This window comes from Peromyscus eremicus, chromosome 1 (assembly GCF_949786415.1).
Source record: "Peromyscus eremicus chromosome 1, PerEre_H2_v1, whole genome shotgun sequence".
Taxonomy (NCBI): Eukaryota; Metazoa; Chordata; class Mammalia; order Rodentia; family Cricetidae; genus Peromyscus; species Peromyscus eremicus.
The window spans coordinates 118,746,092-118,767,872 of record NC_081416.1 but is presented as its reverse complement, the minus strand read 5'-3'; the positions used below and the strand labels follow the sequence as shown (position 1 = coordinate 118,767,872).

Genomic DNA, 21,781 nt, shown 5'->3' with positions numbered 1-21,781 from the left:
ACCTGTGTTGACCTGTAATCAACTAAACCAACTCGCTGGAGTCTTGGCAGGAGCCTCGTGTGTGTGTGTGGGGGGGGGGGGGGGGTGATTTAGTGCCTTCTCATTCTCCCCAGAAGGTTCAACCCTGTTGTGGCCTCAGGACTCTTTCTTCCTATTGTGGGATTCCAAGTGGAAACTACCATTTCTCCTGTCAAAGATGTGTTTTGTTCACTTTGTGTGGTTGACGTGAACAACTAAAACGAAGACAAGGCGGCCCTGGAGTGCCTGCCTGGGTCAGTCCCAGCCCCACGATGCGTAAAGAAGACAAGGCTTCACGTTGGCTCAGGCTCTCAGAGGTCAAAGTTCATGGCTGGCTGTCTGACTGGGGGCCTGCGTATAGGCAGTGAGGCAACCAGGAAGTGGGGAGAAGGGCAGGACTCCAGCACCCCTTCAAGGGTGCTCTCCAGTAACCTCTACTAGACCCCAACTCAGGCTCCACTGCCTCAGATCAGCCTTCAGGAGTCCTTGAGGACGTATTTAAGATGTAAACCATTATCAGATCATTCCTGTTTATTATTAAATGATATTTTAAAAAATTCTAAAAATGCTAGTAACTTTCCTAGTTCCCCTCCCCCATCCACATAAGACCGTTAAAGCCTTAACCCTCTCGCCACTGACCATTTTGTGATAAGCCTTGGATGAGCTCCAGACTTGTCCCACAAATGAAAGGTAGCTGTCAAGGTACTACAGCTTAAAGGAAGAGGGAGTCGGAGTTTGCATGTATTTAATAAATGCTAAAGGTGTTATGCACAAGGTCCTGGGTTCAATCCCCAGTACCACAGTGGGGAAAGGTCCAGTTCTTTTGGGCTATGACCCAAATTTGCTGACTCCAATTAGTGTAAAGATGGATTTACAGTGTGAGGTAAGAGCTGTCCTTCACAGAAGCAAAACAGGCAGCCTCTCCTCTCAGCAGGACTGGAATCCGAGGCAGGGCCTGACCAAGGCCTACAAGGGGTTTTTCCTGACATCGATCATCCATGGGCTGGTTCTTCGGGGTTCCCACCGGGGTTTAGGCAAGGGTCCAAAGTTCCAGGAGAGGCCCACTTCACCCACAGGTAGCACGCGCCCTACTGGGGGTTCAGTTGTTTCCCAGGCCCTCAGCTCTTCCGAGGAGCCCTGCTCACTGCACAAGCTTGAGCGTTTCCAGGTCAGGGGTAGTGGGGCATGGACCAAGTCCCGGGTCTCATCCCAGGCACGGGATGCCCCCTCCAGAAGGGAGGACTGCCAGGGAGCTTCAGGAGCTGCTGGGTGGAGCCCATCTTCATTCCCAAGGCCTTGTCTGGTTTCTAGGCAGAGGCTTCTCCTCTCTCCACCTGTCACGGAACAGCATCTTTGTCAGACATGGAGGGAGACAAAGGTGACCCCAAACCCAGTTTCCCCATCCCCCTGAACAAGCAACTTGAAACGAGCCAACAGAAGCACACATGAGACATCTGGGTGGAGCACAGGCCTGTGGGCCCAGGACCACAGCTCAAGATCATCTTTGGCTTTGTAGGAGTTGGAGGTCAATGTGTTCCTCCCTGACTCCCCCGTGGGGCACACTCAAACTGGGCACCAGTGTTTACCCCGGCTCTGGCTGGCCGGATTTCCTGCACTGAGCTTCTGCTTCAGCTCCTGGTTTATCCACATGTGTCGGCTCAGTTCCTTCTCTAGAACTTGAATCCGGGCCTCATATTGCCTCTTGATGTCTGCTAAGCCCTCGCCAAGTTGGTCTGGTGTGGAAAGAGAATTAATTAGTAAGGGGCTGTGGGCAGGGCACCTTGGGCTTGAGGCAGCCCTGATCATGGGCAGAGCGCCAGGCAGCATCCCCCCAGCCCTCACCTCGACCCTGCTGGAGGAGCAGCTGCACATTCTGCTCATGCTCCTTCTGCTGCAGGGTCAGCTGGCGGTCCATCTCCAGCCGCTGCCGCTCCAGTGCCACCTCCAGCCAGTACACCAGCCGCTGCTGCTCCTCCAGCTGCATCTCCAGCTCCGAGAAGGCGATCTGTTGCTGGTGCTGCTCCTCTCGGAGTGTCACCACCTGTCCCAGGAACAGCCAGGCTCAGCCACCACACTTAGCCGGTTCGTAAACGTGGTCACAAGGAAATCACCAGGCCTTTCCTGCCTCTTACACGCTGCTCTAGACAGTGAACTCCCAACAATCAGCTGGCTTTCTAGGTGGAACTTACCTTTCCCCACCACACAGTACTGAGCTGCTAGACTGGAACTGCACCCAGACCAGCATTTCTCAACCAAAGAATACTAAGGCATTTGGGGCTAGGCAATTCCTGGTGTGGGGCCTGTCTCTACTGAAGCATTTGGCAACATCCCTGGCCTCCCTCCCGCCTAATGGCAACCAAAAATACCTCCAGACATATCCCTAGAGAAAAAAAATCCATCAGTCCCTCTTGAAATCCCATTAATACAGGCCAGGGCCTTCAAACCAGAAGGGAGAGGAGCCTGAGTCTTAGCTTCACTAAGATAGCTTCAAAGAGACGAGAGCGGAGGTGACCTTGACCCTGTCCCCTCATCCGGGAGCAAGGGACAAACTTCTCGGAGTTGCCCACCACAAGCTAAAGGGAGCAGAGGCAACGGGGTTGTGTTGGTATCCACCTTGTCAAAATACTTGCACAGCAGGGCTCTGGTCTCCGAGGAGGAGAGGTAGCTGAGCTTGCCCATGAGATTCATCTCACACTGGGACAGCAGGGAGGCCGAGGCCCGCAGCACCCTCTGGCGGCAGGTGATAGCCTCATTCTTGTACTCAATGGCAGCGTCCAGGGCCTCGATGGCTTCATCCAGCTGGAACAGTGTCCTCTCCTCCTGCAGGAACAGGTGCAGGCATGGAGGATGGGTATCAGACTTCCTGAACAACAGAGTCCTGGCCAGGTACACAACAGCCAACACACAGACACAACTGAGCCTTCAGAGTCCCCTCGACCTGAGACTGTCTCGAACATACAGGAAGTGTCCCTCGCTGCAGCAGCAACAGGGACACGCTGCCTGACACCATGAAAGACGCAATGCCTTGAGGCTGTGTTCTCAAGGGGGTAAGCGCGGGGAGATCCAGAAAGCTGAGCTGGAAACTGCCCAAGACCCCAGCCAGCCAGGGCTAAGCCTATGCAGTGCTGTTTAAAGGAAGAGCGCTTTGTATAGAGCACAGCACCGGTGTCTAGCTCCACTGGAAGGGAACTGAGAAGTCCATGGGGTCCCACATCCATCAAGGGGGCCCAAGGGACAATCTCTCTACCTTGCGAGGCTTAACACACATTAGGGCACTTGTGTGTTAGTACAGACAGAGGCAGGGCAGGGGGCAGAGGGTGGCAGAAGGACAGGTGGACAAGGGATCAATGAGAGCTGAAGCATGGGGACAGAGCTGAGTGGCCACCCGGGGGCCATACCTCAGGTGACAGCAGGCTTCCTTGCCTCAGCTTGCTATCAATCTCCAGGCGCTGCTTCAGCAGGGAGTCCTTCTCCTGGCGCAGGGTGTCTATCTCCCCTCGGATCTGCTGCTGGTTCTGAGCGCTGCCTTGCCGCAGCTGCCCGCTCTTCTCAGAGAGTTCCTTCTCCAGGTGTTCTAGACGGCTGGACACGCGCACGATGTCTTCATTTAGGGCCTGAGGCATTACCGCCAGTGAGCAGAGAAGGAGCAGGTGCTGTCCTCACAGAGGACACAGACAGAAAGGGCCCAGCTGGCTCACTGGATGCTAAGGAGGATGTGGGTCCTTCCCTGGCCTGCCTGTAACCCAGACGTTTGCTCAGGGATCAGGGCCCTTTAAAGGACCAGAACATCTATGGAGGAGATGGCCCAGAGGATTGTGCAAGCAGAGAGAACAGGCTCTAACGTCAAGAAGCTGGTTTGTGGGAGGCTATCAGTGAGGAGACTTGGCTGGAGAGGATGGGACTATGGGAAACTGGCCCTTCCTAGAGGCTCATGGAAGGAAGCAAGGGTGCCTGTGAGCAGGGATATTATAGATCACCTAATGACCTCTAGGCCTCTCAGATCTCTTGTGTTCCATGATGGTATGGCAGGAACCCTGGTCTGAGTGTCCACAACCCTTCAGGAATCTGGCTTTGACCCAAGCACCTGGATTAGAACAGTCCTGGGTCTGGGTGTGACGTAGCCCCACTAAATTCTCTTGGCCACATTCTGATCTATCTGACAGAAGAACAAGGTGGTTCAGCAGCTGGACTTTCTAGTAAAGAGGAGGTAACCCTGCCAGATGCAGATGGACCCACCGCCTCCCTCCCCCAAAGCTGGAATCTAGTTGGCCATACCACTTCCTACACCTGTTCCTCATTTTGCCCGCTGGGTCCCAAAGTGGTGTTTGCAAAATGTGAAATGGACTACGGGATGGGTACCAATGTCCCATACATGAGTTCTGTGTCATAAACAGCCTTGGGGTTCTTGGAAATCCATAGGCTACAGCCTAGAGGGCAAAGCTTCCCCGGTCTTAACCTGGCAAGAACATCCTCTCTGGCAAGATCATCTGGAAGAACCTCCCCTAGCTACACCCTGCCCTGCAGGGCCTCACCTGGCTGGGAATCTTGTGATGGGGGCTCACCTGGCTGGACCTCAGGCGCTTGTTCTCTAGCCCCGTCTTCTCCTGTATCAGGGCCTCCTTCTTGGCCAGGATGACCTCCCGCTTGTGGAGCTCTTGTCCTAACTCCTCCAGCGCCCGCCGCTGCTGCAACACCTTTTCCATCTCCTGGTCCAGCCACTTCTTCTGCTCCTCTATCTTCTGAGGGACCACGGGGAGGGGGGAGGCAGGGATCTCAGTACCCGCCTCGAGCTGGAGCCACTCCCCGAGGTCCCACAGCACGTCCCCAGTGGACCCGTCCCCCAGCCGCCAATCTCACGGGGCCACGGGCTCAGCCCGGCCGCACCTGCTGCTGCTCCAGGCTGACCACGGAGCCATTGCTGCCGCTGCGCCTCTTCCTCTGGAAGGCTGCGATCTCTTCCGTCTTGATTTTCAAGATCTGCTGCTGCTGCTGGTGCTTCAGCTCCAGTTCCTGGGGGAGGAAGTCCAGAGGGGAAGGGAAACACGGTGGGGAGAAGAACTGGTGGGCGAGGCCGTGGCGTGTGCCCCTAGCCTCAAGGTTCCTAGAAGCTCAGGGAACAAACCACTCTGAGAGAACCTCCCGTGACCCGCTTCTAGGATCACGGGGCTGTGAGCAGCGGGAACAAGGCAGACCCCCCCTCACCCGGCCAGCCAGAGCCTAACCATGACCTGCTGCTGCCGCTTTTTCATCTCCGTCTCCAGGCGCCGCTTCTGCTCCGTCTCCTCGCGGAGGCGCCTCTGCAGCTGCCCCTGCTGGCGCCGCATGAGCTGCACGTTCCTCTCCAGCTCCTGGAGCCGCGTCTCACGTTGGGCCGACAGTGACACCAGCCGCTCCGTGGCCTGCTTCTTCTCCTTCAGTACCTGGGACCCACACAGCAGCCACGGGGTTTATAAGGAGCCTGGCACGGGGGTCGGCACTGGCCAAGGGTGAGCAGGGCCAACAGGTGGGTGAACCGGACACAAGGGAAGGGGCAGAGGGAGGTGGACGGTGGACTAATGACAGTAGCAACGACAACTTTACTGGTCTCTGGGGGAATTGTGCTAGGTGCTCTGCGCTAACAAACCTGTGGAAAAAGTCTGCCTACTGGACTGGCAAAATGGTTCAGTGAGTGGGTAAAAGGACTTGCTGCCAAGCCCCCAATGGCTGACTTCAGTTTGATCCCTGAGACCTACATAGTAGGAGAGAACCAACTCCCAAAAGGTGTCCTCTGACCTACACACACACACACACACACACACACACACACACACTAAATAAGGAAAATGTAATGAAAAAGATTAATATGACTATTATCTCCCCACTTTACAAATTAGGAACCAGGCACAGAGGGGTTAGGGAAGTTGATTAAGAACCCACACCTAGCTGGGCGGTGGTGGCGCACGCCTTTAATCCCAGCACTCGGGAGGCAGAGCCAGGCGGATCTCTGTGAGTTCGAGGCCAGCCTGGGCTACCAAGTGAGTTCCAGGAAAGGCGCAAAGCTACACAGAGAAACCCTGTCTCGAAAAACCAAAAAAAAAAAAAAAAAAAAAAAAAAAAAAAAAGAACCCACACCTAGGAGCTGGAGAGATGGCTCAGTGGTTAAGTGCATTTGCTGCTCTCTGCAGAGGTCCTGGGTTGGGTCCCAGCACCTACATGGGCTCACAACCGTCAATAACTCCAGTTCCAGAAGATCCAATGCCCTCTTCTGGCCTCCACAGGTACGTACAAGCACACATGAGTTGCACATACATTCATTCAGGCAAAACACTCATACACATAAAAATAAGTACGTCTTAAGAAAAAAAAAAAAAAAAAGCTGGGTGTGGTTGCACACACCTTTAACCCCAGCACTTGAGAGGCAGAGGCAAGAGGATCTCTGTGAATTTGGAGGCCAACCTGGTCTACAAATCAAATTCCAGGACAAACTCTGCCTTGAAAAACAAACCAACAAAAAGACAGAGCCAGGTTTTAAAGCCAGTCTGGTTCCAGGCCCATATTCTCAATCATTCCAGCGGATCATCTCTTGGCCTGGAACTAAAAAAGGGGGGGAAGGAGGAACGTGGACAGGAGGGCAGACGGGCAGGTGGGGAGGCAGCTGAGATCGTCTGAAGGTGAAAGCTAGGATGGACTGTAGATGTAACCGTCTTATTAAGTAAGAAACACAGGCCAAAGCAAAGACGAAAGCCCAAGAGGTCAGAGCTAAAAACCTTACCCTTCACTGCCGCTGCTGTCTTCCTCAGCAAGAGAGCTACTTCCTGTCTGTCTTTTTATACTTTTTGTTCTGCCTTCTCATTGGCTGTAAACCCAACCATGTGACCTCCTTGTCACTGCCTGTCTGTACAGACCTCCAGGTCTTCTATGGTTGGTATTGAGATTAAAGGTGTGTGTCTAGCCGGGCGGTGGTGGCGCACACCTTTAATCCCAGCACTCGGGAGGCAGAGCCAGGCGGATCTCTGTGAGTTCGAGGCCAGCCTGGGCTACCAAGTGAGTCCCAGAAAAGGCGCAAAGCTACACAGAGAAACCCTGTCTCGAAAAACCAAAAAAAAAAAAAAAAAAAAAAAGGTGTGTGTCTCCATGCTGGCTGTATTCTTGAACACAAAGAGATCCGCCTAGCTCTGCCTCCCAAGAGCTGGGATTAAAGGCGTGCACCACCACCGCCCAGCTTCTGCTATGGCTTGCTATTAGCTCTGACCCCCAGGCAACTTTATTTATTAACATACAAATAAAATCAAATGCCGGGCGGGCGTTGGTGGTGCACGCCTTTGATCCCAGCACTTGGGAGGCAGAGCCAGGTGGATCTCTGTGAGTTCGAGGCCAGCCTGGGCTACCAAGTGAGTTCCAGGAAAGGCGAAAAGCTACTGTCTCAAAAAAAAAAAAAAGAAAAAGAAAAAGAAAAAAATCACATTTCAGTACAAATAAAATATCACCATATTGGACAGGGCGACAGGCTGAACTGTCTTCCTGCACACTCTGATGTGACTGCATTCAGAGATGGAGCGCCCTTTAAAGAAGTCACCCTAACCTGGTATACAGGCATCCTATAAAAGAGGGAACGACAGAAGGTGGGTGTACAGGAAAGGCAGACACACAGACAGAGAGCACACAGCCATCCACGAGCCTCAGGAGGCCTCAGGAAAAGCCAGACCCGTGGAAACCTTGACCTTGGCCATCATCCCCCAGTGTGAGGGGCTGCAGCCCTGCTTTGCCCTGCCCCCCTGTGGAGCCCTGCTCTAGCAGCGCTAGCAAAGTAATATGGACTGCATGAACTGCTCGGGGGTGGGGGCTGGGGGGGAGTGGAAGGTGGGCACACCCAGGCACACAACAGTCACCTCAGAGAAGGCTAAGCCAAGCCTTGGGGACAGTGCTCAGTCTGGGCTCTTTCCTACTATACTCAAGGCTTTGGTTTCATTCCCAGAACAAAAAAGCAAGCAAGCTAAATTAATGAGGGGTCAAATGGACACACTGATAAACAGGAAAGAAGGTGGGATGGAAGTCAGCGAAGGGCAGGCTGGGGTTGTGGGTGCATGCACAGAGGAAGGTGCTGTGGGCTGGAGGAGATGTCTTTGGATGTTCACCCTTCCTTGGTCGGCAGGCAGCACCCACCTCTCTATTCCTGTTGTGCTGAAAGCTAAGTTGATTCCAGCTCACCTATGACACCAGCCTAGAGGCCAGGAGGAGTGACTGCCACCAGCCAGGGCTGAACGGGAGGATCTGAGTACACACAGACGCCAGGCCCGCAATCCTGTTCCCAGAGACCCCAGCTAGGGAACCCAGCACTGACCTGCACCTGGCTTTGGGCTGCAGCCACTCTCTTGCGGAATTCCTGAAGCCTCGACCGCTCGCTGGCATCCTGGGGTTCCTTGCCCTCCAGCTCACGAAGCTGCCTCTGCCCTTCGTACAACTCTGCCCGCACACGCTCGGCCTCCTGCTCCAGCTCTCGGATGCGCTGGCTGTGCTGGCGGTTCAGGGCCTGGGCCGCCTTCCCTGGAAGAAAGTGGGTCCACAGTGGCACAGGCAGACCCCTTCCCAGAATTTTGTTTTCCAGGCTGGAACACTACATGGGTTTCTTCAAGCCCTCACACCATCATCTTTCCTTTAATCCACTCACTCATTCACCCCCTTTCCTCACCCTGCTTCTAGTCCTGGCTGGCCAGAACTCATGATGTAGACCAGGCTGGCCTTGAACTCAGTTCTGCCTGCTTCTGCCTCCTGAGTGCTGGGATTAAATACGTGCACTGCCACCCCCAGCCCCCTACTCACTTTTTAAATGAGTTTTGCCCACAGGAGCGACTCAAATTAGCAAGTTTTATCTTTACCAAACACGTGACAAAAACCAATATATACCCTGAAGCTGCGTATATTTCCAACTTCAATCTGCAAGAAATATGAAGGGCAGAGGGAAAATTCAAACACCACCGAAGGGAGTAAACACACAACTCTGGCAGGATGACTTCAGAGCTGAGAGCAGGGAGACCTCAGAAGCCTATGACGCCAACTGAGCATGCGCAGGGCCCATGCATGGGAGGCTGACTCAAGCCAATGAGGCTAAACAACGCCGGTGGGTCACTGCGGGACTGGGCCTCCGCTCTGGGTACTAAGAATAGGAGTTTCAACTATGTGGATGAGAGTCTGCAGTTTTACCCCCGGCACGGCACAAAACAGAACAAGCCAGGGTGTGCCTGTCATCCCAGCACTTAGGAAGTGGAGACAGGGTCAAGAGTTCGAGGACAGTGTTAGCTACACAGCACCTTTAAGGCCAGCCTGGGTTACATGAAACCATCTAAAAAACAAACAAGAAACCAAGAAACAAAATCAAGAAAAGACAAGACAAGGACATGGCATGGTGGTTAGGCAGGAAAAGGTCCAAGTTTTTTTTTTTTTTTTTTTTTGAGAGGTCATTAGAAGTAGAAAAGTAGCCGGGCAGTGGTGGCGCACGCCTTTAATCCCAGCACTTGGGAGGCAGAGCCAGGTGGATCTCTGTGAGTTCGAGGCCAGCCTGGACTACCAAGTGAGTTCCAGGAAAGGCGCAAAGCTACACAGAGAAACCCTGTCTCAAAAAACAAAAAATAAACAAAAAAAAAAGAAGTAGAAAAGTAAAAGGATATAGTAGCTGGGATTTGCTTCAAAATATATCTAGCAAAGAAATGGGCACAGAGATCAAGGTGGACACTTTCAGTGACTGCTGATTCTGGATAATGACCTCATACTGTTCTTTCTTCTTAACCATCTATCTGAAAGTTTGAAGAATGAAGTTATAATAAATTCACAACTATTAAAGACATTCGAAGCTGGGCAGTGGTGGCACACACCTTTAATAAAGGTGTCTGTCACCAAGCCTAACAACCTAAGTGTGCTCCCTGGACCACATGGTGGAAGGAGAGAACTGACTCCTCTAAGTCATCCTCCGACCTCCACAGGTGTACTGTGGCGCACACATACACACACACACACACACACACACACACACACACACACACACACACACACGGGGGGGGGGGGGTGTAAATAAAAATGTATTTAAAAAAAAATTTTTTTTAAAAAACTATCAAATAGTGCCACGTAGAACTGCCCCCAGTTCCTCAACTCATCACCAGTATCAGATGAGGCACAACCTGGGAATGGGGGTTCTCATTTACACTGTGTGCCTAGGACTGAGAGTTACTGGTCCCATCACCTCCAACATAGCAAGTCAGTAAATAAGAAGCTCTGTTGTGGGAATTCGCTCCGCCAATGACCTTGGGGTATCTAGACCGATAGAGGAGTGTTTTTTTCTGGGAACGTGACAGCTTAAAACAGAGGAGGGTGGGGTGCACTCTCCCTCTCGTGGGGCTGTGGAAGACTGAAAAGCTGGTTCCATTCACCCCCGGGGCAGAGGAAGACAGCTGTTCACTTTGTTCTGTATCGGTGTCCGTGAGTGTATTTCTCCCCATTTTATATCTTAATAAATCCTTGATGCCCTTTAACAGACTCTCGTGGATTTGCTTCACAAATCTCTGTTTACTGAGGGCTATTCAAAGCACGCCACCAGAAGGAACTCATCTCACCTTCACAGCCATCCTATGCAATACCTACAAGCATTATTCCCTTCAGACAAGAGAAAACCGAGGGGTTATTACACCTGCTGAAGGCCACGCAGCTGGAAGAGGCCTGTGCTGCTAAGCGGGACAGTGCCGAACCCTCTCCGAAGCAGCTCAGGAAGAATGCTCAGGGAGCAGGAGACCATACCGAGGAGGAGGAGCCCAGCCCAATGCCACCACTCACCTGTGCGGACCAGCTCACCGATGAGCTCCTCCTTCATCCGGATGTTGATGGCCAGTTCCCGGATCTTCTGCTGGGCCTGGGCCAGTCGCCACTCAGAGGCCATGGCAGCTGGCTTCTGGCGGGTCTGAACCGGGACCTTGCTGCCACCAACTGCTACGACACGCAGATGTTAGGGTCAGCACCCTGACTGAGAGTGGAGGAGGCAGAGGAGTGGAGTGGAGGGGCTCCCTGGGTGAGCAGAGAAGGGATGAGGACTCTCTCTGCTCTCCACCCATCTTACCTTGTAGTGCTGGGGTGGTAGCAGTTGACTCTTCTGGGCAGACCTCTGGACCCTTCCTGTCAGGTGGGCTCTCTGGACGGACCCCGGCCCTCTGGCTCCAGTTGCTAATCCCATTTCTGGAAGGCAGAAGCAGGAGTCAGTACCATCTCCCGCCCCCTGACCCAGCCTAGCTACCTCTTAGGTCTAAGGGGAAGAGAGGCCTCTGGACCCTCCGACCCTCAGGATCGGGATGGGGCAGAAGTCAGAAGCCAGGGCAGAGCTTAGAAGATGCCAAGAGGCTGTGGGTACCAGGGATCACCTAGGAAACTGAGCAGCAGGAGGCCTGGGCACTTCTTATCACAGGCACCCCAGTGAAACCTTCCCAACCAGAGCTCACAGTCCTCCGAGGGCTGGTGAGCATGAGACAGGCAAGCGCCTTCTGACCCGTGAGGGGCCTTCACAGTACTGCTAGGAGAATGACCGCAAGTCTCCTACACCCTAAAGTAGCCCTGAGCCGATTCTGTGAGTCTACACACTGGGTCTCCCTCACCTGCGAAGGTTTAAGGTCCGCCTGGGTGGCTCCTCTTCTTCCTCCTCCTCCTCCTCCTCTGAGGTAGTGGAAGAGCCACTTCCCAGCTTGTCCACCTGGGCCAGCGCCTCCGTCTTGACCTCCCCACCATTAGTCACCTGCTAGGCGAGCATTAGGGAGGGGCTCGGGATGAGATATTCGCAGGGCATCCTCCGAGCCATTTCCCTCCCAAGGCTGTTGCTGGGGTGTGCCCTGCCATGCACACCCTCCTCTCCTCAACTTCCTCTGCCCCATCTCCACCCTCAAGATCTGCCAAGGGGACACACGGGCAAGTATTCTCACCCTCAAGGAAGGGTGTGATCCCCTGGCACCTGGCTCTCCAGGGGTGGCAACCTGCCCTTTCTAGCAGGCAGCTCATGGGAACCTAAGTGCTTTCTCACCACGGACACCCTGCCAGAAGGATGGGTACATGACATACTCCCACCCAAGCCGAGCCCTCTGCAAAGGCAGAGCTGAGATGTCCTGGAGTTCTGAGGCAGCACAGGATTGAACTTTGTCCAAATGACCCCAAGCTGCAGAACCTACAGGCAGGGGACCAAGCCTTGGGGGAGACAGAGCAGAGCTTGTAGGAGAGTAAGCCTACAGAGAGTCACCCACAAACAGTATGTTAAGAGCTCCATCCTCAGGTGTACAAGGGTGCCACCTTGTCATCGCCAATATCCTCACTCCAAGCAATCTCCAGCCATCTCAAGATGCTCACTGGCCCTGGTCACTTCTAGGAGGCCCCACAGTCTCTAATATAGCTGGCCCCATGGAGATATGAACAAAGGACACATGTCCCGGTGTGGCCCTGGCCCGGCTCCAAGCCTTGCCACCTCCTCACCTGCTCAGAGCTAACTTCTTCTGCAGGAAGACAAGTGGAGGGCACCATGCCCAGCATGTTAGTGTGGACACCCCCCAGGGGGGCTGTGTGAGGCCGAGGCACAAAGGACCCAGGAGGCAAGCCCTGCAGGAGCCCCGGTGCTCCCCAGCCAGGCCGTGCCAGCTCTAGCCGGAGCCGAAGTTCCACCATCTCTTCCTGCTGCTCTCTCAGGCGGTCACTCTGCAAGACACAGTCCAGGCACTGCTGGGGACGTGGACGCCAAGGGGTGTTTGCTGACCAGCGTAAGTACGAGAAACTGAAAAACTAATCAGAGCCTCTCACCTTCTAGGATGAAGGTGAGAAGTGTGAGTACCACTGGCCCTATCTGGATCTGGCTCAAGCCCTCCTCCTATCCCGTCCAATGCTCGTCACGGTCCCACCACACCTGCATGCCACCTCCTACCCCTGGCACCAGGTAGCATCCTGTTGCCCTCAGACGGCAGCTCCAATCGCGCATGCAAGGCCGAGGTGCCAGGCTTGGCTGTCCCTCACCTCCATGCTCCTGTTCATCCTGGGCACCCCACATCTCTACATATCCCTTCACCAGCCGCGACCCTTGCCCCGGTTCTCCATTCAAACAAACTCTCTTCCATTCTGGGAAACTCTCCCTCCCTCCTCCACAAAGCCTTCCTGGTCTGCAGAAGGGGCCGTCCTACCTGCAGTTTGTACTGCTCCATGGCATCCTCCAAAGCTGCCAGGAAGTCTCGATTCTCCTCCTCCAGCCGCGCCACCTGGTTCTGCAATCTCTGTAGATGCTGGGCCCCCTCATCTCCCTACGGGGCAAGTAAAAAAGCTTTAGGGGTGGAGCCTGGCAAGGCGCTGGGACACTCCACCTCTTTCTCTGCCCTGCCCCCACCTCACTCAGACCTACTCCCCACTTCGTTCCAAGATCTACCTTGCAATGAGTGGGTGCTCCTGGCCCCATCTAGCCTTAGGTTCTTTCTGCAAGCCATTTGGGCTATCTCCCGCCATTATTAATAACGCTTTAAGTTTTACTTACTATTAATAGTACTTTAGTTCTGAGTTAGGGTATTGCTATGTAGCCCAGGCTAGCCTGGAACTCAGGATCATCATGTTTCCTCCTTCACGGGGTTGGAATTAGAGATGTGGTCACTATTCCCACAGATCACGTTTTCATGAATGTTGTATTAAGAACACCTCGGTCTTTACCAGTGTGCTTAGCACCTATTACACCTTCCCTTCTTATAATATCTTTACTTAACAGATCCAGAGGCTAAACGAAGTTAAGGAAGTGACCTTAGTCATCAGAAGTGACAATGACCCCGAACCTACTGTCAACAGGCACTGCTTGGCTAAGACCCTCTCCCCTCAATCCCATCCCCGAGCCACCTTTCTTCCGCTGTTTCCCTGCGCGGTCTGGTCTTCAGCTGGAGCGCTCTCGATGCCGCTGTCAGGCCCGGAGGCGGAGCTCAGGGCGCTGCGCTCGCCCTCCACGGCGCACAGCCAGTCCCGCACCTTGCGGGCAGCAGCGCCGGGCAGCCCCGGCTCTGCCTGCAGTTCTCGCAGGAGGCTGTAGGCGGCGCTGGTGCGGGCCCGGCAGCGCGCGCACTCGGCGCCCAGGCCGGCAGGCGCCCCGGTGGAGCCCACGGCGGGGCCGGGCACGCGCCGGCCACGGTGGATGATGCGTGTCTCCGAGCGGTGTCGCGGAGGCCCGCGCGCGCCCGCCGCCTGTTCTTCCGGGGCGCGCTCGGCCTCGGGCCGCCAGTTGACGGTGGCGCGGTTGCGGATGTTCTGGGCGCGGCTGGCGTACTTGAGGGTGTTAAGGGTTTCATCGAAGTCGCAGGAGGAGGGGCTGACGCAGGCGATCATCACCGTCTTGGCGTTCCCTCCCAGAGAGTCTTTGAGGATCCTGCGGGCAAGAGGACGCTGAGCTCTTGTGCACACTCGCCTGGGACCGCGGGCCAGGTGACACCCTTCCTGGAGGGCTCCATGACCCCAGTCGCGCCCAGAGAGATGGGCCAGCTCACCGGGTGATCTTGGAGTCGCGGTAGGGGATGTGGCTGCCGCGGCGCTGAGGGTCCCCTAGAGCGCTGATGACATTGCCCAGCGCTAGCAGGGTGCTGTTAATCTGGATGCTCTCCTTGAGCCGTTCGCCCGTGCTGCCGGTCTTGAGAACCCTCTCGGAGCCTGCCAGGTCCACGAAGTGGAATTTGGAGACCAGCAGGTGGCCGGCGGCGGGTCGAGGCAAGCGGCTGGGAGCCCGGCCCCGCTGCTCTAGGGTCACAGTGAAGACCGTGTGGGAGCGGCTGGAGAAACGGTTGAAGTGTGTGGCGCCTGTGTGCCGCGCAGCGTTGCCCATCTCCAGGAGGCTCAGCACCTCATCCAGGCCTTCCACGTCCACCTCTTTCACCCCACACAGCACTGCGGACATAGAAGACTGTGAGCGGCTAAGACAGCCAGCCAGAAGACAAGCACAAGAGTCCAGGACGCCTACCTGTTCTTCCTCCCCCAGAAGCACCCACTCGTGCCCAGGGTCCTAGCTTTCCCACACTTAACCTTAGTGCTTCTCACTCTGGATACAGAAGCATATATTCAGCTCACAGGAGACAGGAAACAAAACCATCCAGGGACTGGATGGTTTTTCCCTTGATGGGATGTCTCTCCACACGGGTAAGCCACCCGACTCTCCGAGTAGCCTGAGGCTTTCCTTGCTACAGGCCTCACTCCCAGTCATTTAGAGGATTCCCAGGATTCCTCACCAACATTTCCCCGATCATCTTCCCGAAGCTGGATGTCCCGGCTGGCAGTGCCCACTTCTAGCAGGTCCCGGAACTCTTCCTTGTACACTTCCAGGTAGGACACGTGCACCAGGCAGTCCAGCAGGTCGTTCTCATCGATGAGCTTGAAGGCCTCAGCCATGGCCCTTGGGATGATGCCCTGTTCATCTTCATGCAGGGAGGCTAGGGAGATACCACAGCGTCTCCTGCTGCCGGGCCCCAGCTAAACCTGGCCCAAGTACCCCACACCTCACCGTCAGCTTGAGAAGGGGGCTGTAGCACGGAGAAGACAGTAACAGAGGCCAAGGAGAGGCAGCCTCCACTAGGCAGTGCTCCAGGGTGGTTAAGCAGAATGAGGAATTCAAGCAACCTCTCAAGGTTTCATCAACCACCTTCCTGATGCACACCCTTTACTGCATTTCCATAATCAGATACCCTGGGCTTGATTACTCCCGGGGACAGGTAAGTCACTACCATGGCCCACGCACAGCTAATTAAAGAGCCTCTTAATTTGCTTCAAGGAAGTATAGTGTTCATCCTAAGATCCCATAGGGAGTTTGCTTAAATAGATTCACAGCAGCATGCCAGGAAGTTACTAAATAAAAAGGAGATTGAAAGACTAGGGGTGTAGCTTAGTGGTAGAGCACTTGCCTAACATGTGAGACCCTGAGTTCAATATACAGCAGCACAGACACACAGGACTGAAGAATAATTAATGATAAATGTTCATCATCATACATATCATACATATGGTCTTTATCACTACCCCAATTCAAAGCAGATGGCTCCACATATTAGGTCAGGAACTAAAATAATACTTTATGGCCAGAGAATTCAGATGCTGCCAGGTGTAGTACTGCATAAGCCATGAACATTTATCATTAAATATTCTTCATTTGTGGGGGGAGGGGCCTGTGTGTATGTGGTGCTGAGGATCAAACTCATGACCTCAAGTATGAGGTCTACCATACTTGAGTAGCTCTACTGGTGAGCTACACACAACTTCAGCCCTATGGCATATTATTAAAAAAAAAAAAAAAAAGGATAGAAAAGAGTAAGTATAAATAACATCACATTTAGCTGAGCCTTGTGGTACATGACTTTGATCTCAACACTTAGAAGGAAGAGGCAGGTGGATCCCTGAGTTCAAGGCCAGCCTGGTCTACATAGTGAGTTCCAGGACAGCCAGGACTACACAGAGAAACCCCATATTGAAAGACAAAAACAAACAAAAAGATTTCATGCTTAAAGTATAATCATTTTCACAGAGAAACTAGAATGCTCTGAGAGGCAATTATCAAACATGCTATTTTTCTGCATTTTCTTAATTTTCTATAATAAATGATTACACCTTTGTAATTGCTATGGTCTGCTTATGTCTCCCCAAAACTCATGTGTTGAAATCCTCCCCGACTGTGATAATATTAGGAAACAGGGTGACTAACTCATGGGTTGGAGCCCTCATGAATTAAATGAGTGTGTAAAAAAAAAAAAAAAAAGTATTGGCGCTGAGAGGTTGCTGAAAGCCACTTACTGCTTTTTCAGAAGACCAGGGTTTGGTTTCCAGCACCCACATAGTGGCTCACAACACCTGCTTTTCTAGTTCCAGGGGACCTGATACCCTGTTCTGGCCTCTGAAGACGCCAAGCATATGTGTAGTACACATACATACACACACATACATACAAGTAAAACACTCATACACATAAAAAGAAATCTTAAAAAAAAAAAAAAAAACAAAAAACAAAGGCTTGAGCCAGTATGTAGCACATGTCTATAATTTCCTAGCACTTGAGAAACTGAGGCAAGAAAGTCTGAGGTCCACCTAGGCTATGCAGTGAATTCCAGACCAGCCTCAGCTACATCAAGACCCTGCCACAAGACAACAGAAAGCAGTTCATGTTACTTAAAAGGAGGCAATCCCTTCCATCGAGATTGGCCCAAAGAGTCTTCCCCAGATGCAGAGGCTCCAATCTAACTGCTCCAACTGGAACACAGATTCCTTAGCCCTTGGTAGCATCCTGAGACCGGCCGACTTGCCTTGGCCTTCCTCTGCTACGATTCCCAAACCCATCTTGTCTCATCTTGAGAAAGCCACAACTCCCCCCCCACCCTTCCTGCCTTTCCCAGCTGGCTGCTGCCATGGCTGGACCCACTATGGAGTGCTGATCTAAGAAATCTGCACTCCCTCCTCAGCACCTCACCTTCGGGTGGTGGGTGGGGCAGGCGCAGAAATTCAGGAAGACCCTGAGGCCCCTCAAAGCGGCAGGGGCACAATACGGGTCACTCACCCACGCTGGCCTCCCCCATGGTATACGTCTTCCCGGAGCCTGTCTGGCCATAGGCAAAGACGGTGGCATTGAAGCCCTCGAAGAAAGCTTCAAGAAGGGGCTGGACGCAAGCCTGGTACACGGCCTCCTGTCCGGTGTCCTCTCCCAGTACCACGTGGAAGCCAAAGTGGCGGTCACGCCCCAGGGTGATTCGACCGCGCTCCGGCTCCACCTGCAGGCAACTCTGATGACCATGGAGCAGCTCTTTGGGCAGCAGGGGGCGGACACGAAGGGCCACCCTCACTGGGGCTTCCTCAGCTCCAGACAGCCTCTGGGCCTCCAGTCCCATGTTGAACGAGGGCAGCTCTCGGATCTGCAGAGAAAAGGAAAGGCCCTTGCCATCGGGACCAGACCACACACACAGCTGTAGACCTTGGGTAGACTCCGGGAGGGGTATTCAGAGTTGAGAGCATCTGCCCACCCTGGTACCCAGCTGCCACACAAACCCTGGTACCATCTCACACAGTAACTTCTCTCGACATCCTCCACTGGCAAAAAAAAAAAAAAAGGCCCCACCACTTCATACCCCGGGGATTAGTGTTCCAGTGCTGGCCCGTTTTTAGTGCTGGCCCCTTCCCCTGTGACCTCATCTAGAACCACACACACAGGGCATCACACCAGGGAACTCTTTAACACCCAGAAGGCCTCACACAGTCTCTGCCATTGTCCATCCCTGAAACTGTGTGACGCCTGCCCATTCCTTCAAAGAAGCCAACAGATCCATCTAGATCAAGTTCCCATCGCTAAATTCTGCCAATCCCATCTCCTAAAGATCTCTCAAGATTATCTGCTACTCCTCATCCTGTCGCCAAAGCCAGTCTTGCTACTGATATCCCGAAGGGATGACTTTTGCCAGCCTTGAGTCTCAGTCTCCCAGCCCTCTCCAACCCCACAGCCTGGGGCATCTTTCAAAAATGTGTTATGACAATCTCCTTTTTATACCCCAACAACAACAACAACAACAATAAAAAAGGCAGCTTCGAACAGAACCCCACTGTTCCCATCTCCTGGACACCATGCCTTTCCTCACCTCTCAGGCCAGCAACCTCCGTGTTACCAAAGCATCTTCATCCACCCACGCTTGGGCTGGGCCCACCTTCCGCACCGGGCCAGGGAAACTGCTCTGCTCGGTGCCCACCACCACCATAGACAGCCCTTTGTGCTGCCCACATCAGGCGGTGACCACACAGATGCAACTGCCAGATTCACCATCCAGATGGAAAGCAAGAACCCTCTTTGTCTGCTTTGAAGGCTATCCCCAGTACCCAGCACAGGGTACAACACTACTCAGTAATCCGTGATGACCCTCCGATCTCCATCCCCCTTCCTCATCACATTCCTCAGTCCCCGGTACCCCACACTGCACTTCTTTGGTTTGGTATTTACTGTGTAGCCTCTCTACATGTGTAACCGGGTCCAGGTTAGATGCCGGGACCTGGGTACACAGAGGCAACACCGCCTGGCGGCACTCCAAACCCCAGGTAGACTCTGGAGCTTTGTGTAGCCCTCCCTGGTTTCTCCATCCCCACAATCAACGCCCGGAGCCCCAAAGACGTCCTGACAACTCCATCCGCGCCATCGGCCACTGGGACCAGGCCCTCCCGGAAAGTTTGCAAAAGTGATTGCAAACGCGGACCCTCGCAGGCTGCTCCTTCTGGCCAGGCCCGCCCAGTGAGGAGCTCCGGGCAAGCTGGGGAGCACGGCTAGGGGGGCTACTCAGGAGCCTCCCCGGTGCGCCCCCGCCTCGCCCTCCACCCACTCTTGACCCACACCCACCTGCCAGGGTGCGAGCGCAGTCCCGGGACCTGCAGTCGAGCTCGGCGCCCCGGCGCGGCGCGTTCCGATGCCGTCATCGGGACCCCCGCCCCCCAAACATCCCTCCCTTCACCCGCAACTCCGCCTGCCCTGGCGCTCGGGGGCGGAGGCGCTTGCTGGGCGCCTCCAAGTCCGCCCGCAGACGGGGCGGGGCGGGCCCTCGGCCGGGGGAGGGGCGGGCCCAGGCCGGAGTGGGCGGGTCCGGGGGAGCAGCCCGCGGCTTCTCGTCGCCCCTTAGAAGTCTCCGAAATCGACGCCCACAGCTGTCCTACACTCAGAGACCCACTTCTTCCTTTCTGCTCCCAGCGTCAAACCATCCTCCTCATTCAAAACAAAACAACAACAGCAGCAAAAGCCCCCTTCCTTCAATTCTAAAACTAACTGTCACATTTTAGGATTTTTGAGACCAAAATGCATTTTACAGTCACTGTCAAGGCACACTTGTCATCGAGAGAGGTGATACAGGTGTGGCCCTCTCGGTGACCTCAGAGGGATTATTCCCGCCAGAAACACCATGTACCGTTGAATTTTTTAATCAGAATCTGGAATCCAAACCGGGATGGGTGGCACATGCCTGTAATCCCAGCACTCTGCGGGATTCCTAGGGCAGGGGGACAGTGAGGAGTTCAATGCCAGCTTGGGCTACAGAGTGAGACTCTGTCTTAAACAAACACAAAAATAAAAAATCTGGACACCGGACTTGGGAAGTAATAGGACATTTGCTTAGCACGAGAGAGGCCTGGGTTTCCATCCCAAGGACCACAAACCAACCACCACCACCATCTCAGAGTACATATTTATCACTTAAAACAACACTAAAGAAAACTCTATATAGCAGCAATTTTTTAATGCAGTATGTACACAGAAGATTGCCTGATATAGACGGGAAGCATAATTAAAGGCTTCAGAAATTGCCAGCCCTCCCAGATCTACATGAGAAAACCCTCAGCCTCAAAACAGTGGAAACACAGCCTGAAATGACGAGGACAATAAGACCAGGTGGTGTCTGGAAGGAGATAAAGCAGTTGGGAAATGCAGATGCAATGTAGAGTGTTCTCTCAATCCCATAGAGTTGCGCTATCAGTCACAAATATCCTAATGCAGTTGAACTGAGCAGAAATAATGCCAAATGCATAGCAGCCTGCCACAGAGACAGCCAAAGAGATTCATTTAGACTCTGAATGTGAAGAAGCCAGATGCTAAACCTGCATAAACATCGAAGAAGGTGATAGTGATTGATGAAACATCACATTTTTCCGAGGAGTTATGATTATAGTTATAATAGCAATTATAGTAATTAAGCTATAGAGAAGGTAACACTAAAGCCGTTAATGTTACGGTAAATTGTAGAATTCTGTGGTGATAGACGTCACTGGAACTGTCAATCTGAATTCATGATTTACAAAGAAGTAACCTTTTCCTAACCCTTACCAGTGAGCAGGTAATGATTTCATGTCTACCACTAAAACCCACATGGAACAATCCAGTGTGCCCATCCCCGTGGTCAAACTGTGGCCTTTGGCACTGTCTCCAGTACAAAATAGATGGTCCCACATAGTCAAGAGCTGAAATACATTTTGTGTATTACACAGAGAAACACTGTCTCAAAAAAATCAAAAAAAAAGAAAAAAAATCCAGATGCTTTGAAAGTTGTGATAGGCCCAAAAGACCATAAGAATCTGGCCAGCTGGTTTTATTACTTATATGGAAATGCAGAGTGCAGGGAGTAGCAAGACCCTCCTGTCAAGGAGCAGATATAAAAACTGGAACCATTGCGATTCAGCTAATCCCACAGAAATAGACAGACTATACTAGAAGCTAGGCTTGGATAACAGGATGCTGGTCAGTGGCAGCAAGTCAGGCTGCATGAGGCATCAGACAGAACTCGGTCTGTTGACTCCAACTAGGCGCCAGGTAACAATAGATCAGAAATTCCCAGCTGGCCTCCGTCAAAGTCTCAATTCTCCTGTAGTATTCAGTTATAAAGAAATTTCAGGGTGAAGTGACTGGGAAACACACAGGCCTCCTGTCAGTCCTCCACGTGGATTGGAAAGCTGAATCCCCACTTAAATCATATTACAAAGTAATCAATGTATAAAACAACGTTATGAAAATATTTGGAGAGATACAAGAGATAGTCTTGTGAGACATCCACCAGAGCAGACCACTCAGACACAGGTGCAAGCCAACAGAAAGTATTCATTAGCCAGCTGGGGACAATACTGGATGTTTTCGGGATCTAAGTGCAGTCTTGAACTGTTCTCAGAGTGGGCTTTTAAGCATGCACACACACACACACACACACACACACACACACACACACACACACTGAAAAAAACTGCATCCTGGGTTGGCACACCTTAATTAGCA

At 53.1% G+C, this 21,781-nt stretch overlaps 1 protein-coding gene across 2 annotated transcripts; it reads right to left on the bottom strand.

Moving 5' to 3' along the window:
* Positions 1-746: 746 nt before the first annotated feature.
* Positions 747-19,468, bottom strand: Kif7 (kinesin family member 7). Of its 2 annotated transcripts, none has more exons than XM_059272675.1 (19): positions 19,373-19,468; positions 17,558-17,909; positions 15,249-15,449; positions 14,517-14,910; positions 13,879-14,398; positions 13,185-13,301; positions 12,490-12,708; positions 11,628-11,767; positions 11,099-11,214; positions 10,819-10,971; positions 8,339-8,541; positions 5,241-5,438; positions 4,903-5,028; positions 4,581-4,757; positions 3,417-3,632; positions 2,632-2,838; positions 1,861-2,059; positions 1,605-1,751; positions 747-1,352 (listed from the first exon to the last, which is right to left on the bottom strand). In XM_059272675.1, exons 2-19 carry the CDS (start codon positions 17,883-17,885, stop codon positions 985-987), a joined length of 4,029 nt encoding a protein of 1,342 aa, XP_059128658.1. In that variant the 5' UTR covers positions 17,886-17,909; positions 19,373-19,468; the 3' UTR covers positions 747-984. The 2 variants fall into 2 exon arrangements, with proteins under 2 accessions (XP_059128658.1, XP_059128668.1); XM_059272685.1 differs by having other exon boundaries at positions 11,628-11,764.
* Positions 19,469-21,781: the final 2,313 nt, after the last annotated feature.